A 7,719-nucleotide genomic window follows, 5' to 3' on the forward strand; every position below is an offset into this window, starting at 1 on the left:
ATATATGTCGGTTTACATCTTTCCGTCGCTTCGGAAGAGTCACAGCGACGGTTCGCTATAGACAGCGTTTGGACAACACGAGATTCTAACTGCTAGGCAGAATATTCCATAGAATATTCCTATACAATTATAACTGCCTAATTAGCCTGATACTAACGCTAATAACAGTTTCTAACAGTTCCATGTCACAACCGTCGGTAGTTTTTTGTCATTTACTCCCGAGTTCGCAAGGGAGGATTTACAAGATAAAAGCTCTTGCAGAATTTACGGTTTACGAATAGCTTATCAGAATGATGGTCTAGAGCAGATTCTCCAACTAGAAAAGAACCTACCCTCTTTACTGAAACATCATACTACAGTATCCAAGTCCGACCCAAGAACGTTATTTAAGCCGCCAGATCTAAAGAGATCCGTGTGGGATCTACTTACATTTGTACCGCTCGATCTCTACAGCTCAAAATAAGGACTAGCACAAGCTGTGCTACAGCACACACCTACTGTTCTACAATGGATAAGTTAATAGCGTGACATCTCTACATACAAACACAAGGCGTAGCAGGCAGCGTGAATATTCCAACCAAGGTCACTCCTCACCTCTGAAAAGACGCCTGCGTTTGGAGGTTTTGTCCCCCTCGGGTGTCTCCGCGACAACCATTTGCTCTTGCAGAACCAAACCTCGGTTGCGGCAAAGTTTCCTGATCGGTGTCCGTTGTGCGCATGCCTCCAACTCTTCATTACGTTCTTCACTATGCTCCTCGTTATCTTCATTGTGGCGCTCTTCATTATCTTCACCAGAGAGACTGCTTTGAGTCCTGTGTGGCATCAGTTCGTCACCATCCACAACGACTTCTTTCATAAGCTAGAAACAGGTAAGCAAAAGGAGATTAAGACCAGAATATCTGAAAGTAGAAAATCAGTAACTCAAGTATCATCTAAAAAATGGCAATCATGTATATTCCATATGGGGGGAGTGGAAAGACGAAACAAGCTACTATCTTAGCTAATATAGGAGCAGAATGATGCAAACAGAATCAATGAAATTTCTTCCCAATTTAGGGCTAAGATGATTTCTGTTGTAACCAAAATAAAGGACGTCATTTTACCTTCCAATCTCTATAATCAAATCGGAAAACAAAATGGCTGTAGGAGACTTCTCCTGACGCTATAGCACTGGCAGCAGGTGCATTTCTTGGATCTGCAGAGCCAGCAGAATTATATTAGATACAGGAGAGTATTATCCCTTAGATACACCAGCATCTCTGCAGTACTATTTAAGTACAAACAGAACAATACGAGAAAGTCCTTACTGACGATATGGTGCCCATTGTCATCAATATTTATTGCTACCCTGCCATCTTTAACTAGGAAAGACAGTGCAAAAACATTCTCAACCGTTTGGGCAAATGACTGTCTATTCAAAACAAGGTTCTCCAGCCTTGCGCTCTTCTTTTTCCTCAGGATATCAAATACAACAGACACATTCCGGTCAGTGTCTGACTTTGCTACCTCGGAAGAATCAGCAAGCTGCATATTGAAGAGATTCTGTCAATCCATTGTTCGAAGTGACGAAACACTTAAGAAGTCCAGTGATCATACATTTCAGACAGAAAAACAAAAAGCTACTGCAAGGAAAGAAAGAATGTCTAGCTAGCAGCCCAGAAACTTAACAGCGGACACCAGAAGATTGCAAGAATATGAATGGTACTGCCTCAGTCTCTCAGATTTTCCTTTACACAAAAGCTACTCCCTCCAGCCCAAATTAATTGACTGCACCAATTAATTTGGGCTGGAGGGACTACGTAATTATGAATTATAATTAAGTGGTAGGCAGTAAGGTTGCAAGAATATGAATGGTACCGTCTTAGATGTTTCTTTGCAAAAAAAGCTAGGTCATTTAAAGCATATAATAAGTGTCATGGTTTTAGTTCCACTTATTATGGATCAGAGGGAGTAGATAATTTTAAGCATATCTCAAAAATAATTAAGGGTCACTCTCTCACTATGTCACCTGTCAACAACATGAATGATGGCAAAGTGACACATCTGATACAAGCTACCTACCTCACTGTACTGTGGAACGGAACACTAAGTCAAACAGAGGGAGAAAACAAACCATGAGAATAAAGATCACTAGCCCTCCATATCATTTATAGTAGACAAAAACATGTGGTTACCTCTTCAGGACGTGTATTTTCAGTTGGCCTGGCAGTTCTTTTTCTGCTAACAACTGAAACCTTGCGCTGCTTTACTTCTGTGTCCATGGGTCCAAGCCTGCAAAGATTAAAGGCGCGCATGGTTTAAGTCATTTACCAAGCAGACACTAAGTAGGAAATGTTGAGAACTAATAGAAGACAAAGTAGCTTTAATTACATGGTGCTGCATCCAGGCACAGCCCTGAAGACATGTGAAGCAGAAAGCCCAACATCAGCCCAGCGCAATGAGACAGGCTCAGAATCAAGGCTTGCTTGCTGCCCGAATTTCGCCAGCAATGCTGTTACGAAATCAGAAGGTGTGATTCCTTCACTTGATTGGGACCTCACGGATTTGACTAAAGTAGTTGTAATGTCCAGCAGAGCCTCTGCATCAGCTATTTGCTCCCTAGGCTTCTGCACTGCAATGTGAAAGGGCACCTCATTTTGTGTCTGTACATAGCATCAATGCTTGAAAACTTTCAACAGTAAAATGGGGCAGAAAATAGACATTTTACGTTACAGTAAGGGCTTATTTGTGTAGGAGACGGAGATTTGGATTTGAGTTGGACTCAAATCCTTCAGATTCAGTCTAATCCTAACAAGATTCAAAAGCCTTGAAGAGCAACCTACACAGTCAAAAGGTACAGTCCACAGTCTAGTTCTCAGCATACATTCCTAGCCAACTCAGTCCTACTGTATGATGCAGAAATGCTGAATGCTTCAGAGAACTCTGAAATAAAAACATGGCAGGAACTCTACAAAGACGTCTATAAGATTTTCTCATGCTACACATCATATATACGCTACACATTCTACAGGTTGTGCGAAAACTATATGGGCACATTCTCCTGTATGATTCAGAAACACAGAGTACTTCAGAAAACTCTAAAATAAAACAAGCTACGACCTTAAGATATTTGGCACGAAAATAAACGTATGCCCATGCTACACACTAATGAAGATTTTCCAGGCATGGATATGTATGTTAGTACCATTTCTCCTGTGTGAGCCCCTAGAAATATTTGGTTCCATAAGAGTTGCAACTTTTGGACAGTAATTTTCTTAGGTGCATCTACATCTACACTGATATTCAAGTACAGTACATCTGAATCTGTTAGAAACTAAAAACTCCATTTGTTTCACTTCTAGGAGTTTACAACTTGTAACTGCAGCACTTGATACACACAGGGTAACAGGCTCAGCTGAAAGGGGCTGAAGGCTATTATTTTTTGTCCTGATCCAAAATGAATCTACTACAGTAGGTCTCTCTGACAGAGAAAAATGGCCGAGGGTTTGTACTTAAGGGCGAGAGATGATGGTTCGTGAGCGTTACCGAGCTCGTGCAGACTCTCCACCTGCGTGATGATGGCGGCGAACTTGTCGGAGTCCTCCTTGGCCATGTCATCCTTCTCATCTGCGTCACGCACGCAAAAAAAAAAAGGTCAGAATCGCACCGCACCCAACCCGGAAACGGAAACCCGCGGGGTGTGAAAATGGGGAACGGGAGGGGCGGCGTACCGCTGATGAGGCTCTTGACGGCGAGGTAGCGCGAGCGGAGCATCCGCCGCTCCGCCAGCTCCTGCTGCCGCCCGCCGCCGGCCGCCGCCCCCGAGCCCGACGCCGCCATGGGGATTGGGGAACCGAGCGAGCTGAACCCTAGGGGCCCGAATGGATCCGAACCCTAGGTGGCGCGGCGCGGCTGGGGGAGAAGGGAGAAGGGAAGCGCGCGTGGGGATGAATGGGAGATTTTGGGCGAATTTTTGGAGATGGGGAGGGAATAGGGGCGGGGATTTGAAATCTCGCGTGCCGGTGGCCGCGGGTAGGGGTAGGGTTGGGTGGGGTGCGCAGGAAGGATGTTTTGGGGCTCCCCGCGGGGTGTGAAAATGGGAACTGCGGGCGTTGAATGGGCCCACTCTGCAGTGACCGTGATAGTTGCCACCGGGACACCAGCGGTGCGACGGTATGTCGACCGAGGGCATCTCCAGCAGGCCTTTTTTTTTGCGACTACATCTCCAGCAGGCCAGAGCGAAGGTTTTCTTCTTTACACCGGTCAATCAAAATATGAGGCCTAAGGGCATCTCCAACCAGGCGACCCAAACGGACGCGTTGGGTCGTTCGTTTTGGGCTGTTTGGGTCGCGCGGTGCGCCAACGCGGCAGATTTGGGTCGCGGCGCGCCTATGGTATGTTTTTCTTGTAAATTCACTAGAAAAACGCAAAAAAAATATTATATAAAATATATAAAATAGTACAAATGCTCAAAATGTATTACACATTACATAGTCCATGTAATCAAGGATAAAGTATTATTTAAATAAAATGAAAAAACGATACAAATGCTCTAGGCTTCGGGATTTCCTTCATCATTGTTGTTTGCGGCATTGTTGCCTACGTGCTGCCATATCTCGCTCGACCAAATCAGCTCGAATCCGGTTGTGTACAGACTAGATCTCGAATTTCATGGTGCGCATGAAGAATGTCCCGGAATGATGCCGGAGCACCTTGCCGAGGAGTAACCAACTCTCCTTGGCCTTCCCATTCATTATCAAAGAGTGAATCATCCCGCTCTACCTCAACAATCATGTTATGCATGATTACACAAGCGGTCATCACCTCCCACGAGTTTGCACATCCCGGGCTCGGCGGGGTGTCCGACGATAGCCCAACGAGCTTGGAGGATGCCAAACGCCCGCTCGACATCTTTCCGGCTGCCTCCTGCTCTTTGGCAAACCTTGCCTCCCGCTTCCGAGTTGGGGTTTCGGATTGTCTTCACGAGTGTAGCCCAAGGTGGATAGATACCATCGACGAAGGTAGTACCCCTTCGTGTAGTGGTGGCCATTGATCTCAAAATCCACATCGGGGACCGACCGTACGCTAGCCTATCAAACACCGGAGAGCGCTGCAACGACATTGATGTCATTGTGCGAGCCAGCCATTCCGAAGAATGAGTGCCAAATCCATGTGTCATGGGAAGCAACAGCTTCAAGAATGACCGTGCACCCCTCGAATGGCCGTCAGTATACCCCCGCCAACCAAAGGGCAGTTCTTCCACTCCCAGTGCATGCGGCCTATGCTGCCAAGCATCCCGAGAAAACCCCTGGAAGCGTTGATCGACAACAGACGAGCCGTGTCCTCTCGCATTAGGTTGCCGGAGGTACTGTTCTCCGAACGAACCGATCACAGCTCCGCAGGAACCCTGTACATCGATTCCAAGCCGGTTGACTCACTCATGCGTGTGTACTCATCTACGAAATCACCGGCAACGCCATATGCGAGCATCCTAATCGCTGCCGTGCATTTCGGTACGAAGAGAGGCCTACCTTGCCAATTGCATCCAGCTTCGCACGTAAGTAGTCGTCGTAGATCTTCACGCCATCCATTATCCGGCGGAACAGCGGCTCGGTCATCCGAAAACGACGGCGAAACATGGACGGCACGAACAATGGCTTGGGTTTGAAGTAGTCGTTGTAGAGCTGGTCGTGGCCGCGTTCTCTTTGCGGTCCAAGGCGGCCGCGCCCCGGCAAGGACCCCCGATGCACGGGGATTTGCGAGACGACGTGCTCGTGGATGAGCAGCGCAGCATCCGTGAAAAATTCGTCGTCGGACTCCTCTTCTGACGACGTGTCGATGAAGTTCTTGAAGTAGTACTCGTCGTCGTTGTCCACCATGATCTGAAAAGGGACACATTTTAGTTCGAGCATTTGACCGAACACCTCGCAGGCGGAGGCGATCCAAATGCTTCGCAGGGACTCGCAGAAGCGTCCGTCTCGACACGACGTCCGGTCCGGATACACAGCGCAGAGAGCTCACCTCCGGCGGAAACGGCGCAGCTGCGGAACGGCGGGAGGTGTCGCGACGGTGAGAGGACAACAGCGCCGGCGGCGGCGTCCTCCGACTCGCTACGACGCGGCGAAAGCGATGCGGGACCTCGACCTATGCTTCCGCCCCGCTTGCCGGCGTCTTGACGACGATGGCCGGCGGCGATGCGCTCCCAAATCGCCGGTCCGTGGGTGACGGCGGAGCGGTGGGGAGATGTGGGCGACGGGCTTGTGTTTTGGGAGGCAGACAGGCGGGCCAGGGGCGGACAAGGGAGGACGCGAGCGACCATCCTTTCGCGTCCGCGGCCACGCAAACTCGTCCAAGATTTGGGCCGGGTTTGGGTCGTCCCGGACGCCGCGGCCATCCGTTTTAGGGATGGGTCCGCGCTGGCCGGGCCGCGGTTTTGTCCGTTTCGACCCATCCGGACGCGCGGCGCGGGATGGGTCGCGCGGTTGGAGATGTCTCCAACCGGGCGACCCAAACGGACGCGGCTGGGCCGTCCGTTTTGGGCTGTTTGGGTGGCCGAACGGACACCCGGACAGCGGCCCGCGTCCGCGTGTCCGTTTGGGTCGCTCGCTGCGCCCAACGCGTGGACGCACCGCATATGTAATTAAAATAACAAAAATAAAAATAAAAAAGGAAAACAGCCAAAAATAACATTAAAGTAGTGGTTAATTAAACTTAGCCCTATTTTGGGCAATTTTTACACAAAAGAAAGCCCTATATGGGCTTTAAACTAAAAAAAAAAACCTAGACAGGGTTTGCGAGCACGGTGGCCGCCGGCAGTACTACTCCCAGTAGTACTCGTCATCGTCGGCGTTGATGACGACGCGACGCCCCGGCGGCGACGCGGCTGTTCCGGCTCGACACGCCGGAGGGCACCGGCGACTCCGGCCGAGGCTCCCATCGCGCCCTTTCCCGGGGGAGTGCGGGTTCGGCGGGCTCGCCGGCCTCGCGCAGCCGTGCCCTCCGTGCGGACTCTGCGCCGGAGCCGCTTCGCTGCGGCCTACGTGGCCGGGCGCTCCTCCTCCGCCGGGCGCGCGGCCCGGCGCTCCTCCTCCTCCCGGAGCGCCGCCCGACGCGTAGCCTCCTCCCGACGGCGCGCCGGCTCGAGGAAGGCCCACGCCTCCGCCCGGGCGTCCTCCCGTGCCTTCATGGCCGCCTCCTCCAGCCGCGGAGGTGCGCATCGTCTCGGCGAGGTGCGGCCATTTGGCCAGCTCATCGAGGTCCTCACCGCTCGCGGGACGCCGCGAGCGCCGCCTGCAGCCTCCGGGTCGTTCTCCTCCTCCCGGGGCTACGGCCGCGGCTGTGGCCGGGGCTGCGGCTCGTTGATGTAGAGGCCGCCGGGCGGCGGCCAGCCCGCCTAGCAGGTGTGCGCGGCTGCGCGCGAGGCCGCGCCGTCGCGGATGTGAAGCACGTGCGCCGGCGCGCATCGTGCTCCACCTCGAACCACAAGTCCCAGTTGGGACTTGCGTCGCCGTACGCGGGGTCCTGCTGGAGGTCCGCCGGCGGCCTGAGCGCGGCACCTCCGGATCACGGCGTAGCAGGCGCGGCCGGAGCCCGGATGGGCGGCACCGGAACACGATCCGGGCTCAGGTGCCGGCCGTGGGGAGGTGCACGTCCCCCACGGCATTGGGACGCCGGCGTCCCGGAACATCTGCGCCACCGCTACGGTGACGTAGATCCACTCGCGTCCGGGAGCGCCGGCGG

General features: G+C 51.9%; 1 protein-coding gene across 1 annotated transcript; it reads right to left on the reverse strand.

Moving 5' to 3' along the window:
• Window positions 1–354: 354 nt before the first annotated feature.
• Window positions 355–3,790, reverse strand: LOC124686777 (non-structural maintenance of chromosomes element 4 homolog A-like; the record flags this gene model as incomplete). Its single annotated transcript, XM_047220676.1, is given in 7 exon segments — window positions 355–859; window positions 1,104–1,195; window positions 1,308–1,524; window positions 2,175–2,271; window positions 2,371–2,611; window positions 3,526–3,606; window positions 3,711–3,790. Coding segments are annotated over 7 exon segments (1,084 nt in total), but the record flags the coding sequence as incomplete, so codon positions are not given.
• Window positions 3,791–7,719: the final 3,929 nt, after the last annotated feature.

Source organism: Lolium rigidum, chromosome 2 (genome assembly GCF_022539505.1).
Source record: "Lolium rigidum isolate FL_2022 chromosome 2, APGP_CSIRO_Lrig_0.1, whole genome shotgun sequence".
Taxonomy (NCBI): Eukaryota; Viridiplantae; Streptophyta; class Magnoliopsida; order Poales; family Poaceae; genus Lolium; species Lolium rigidum.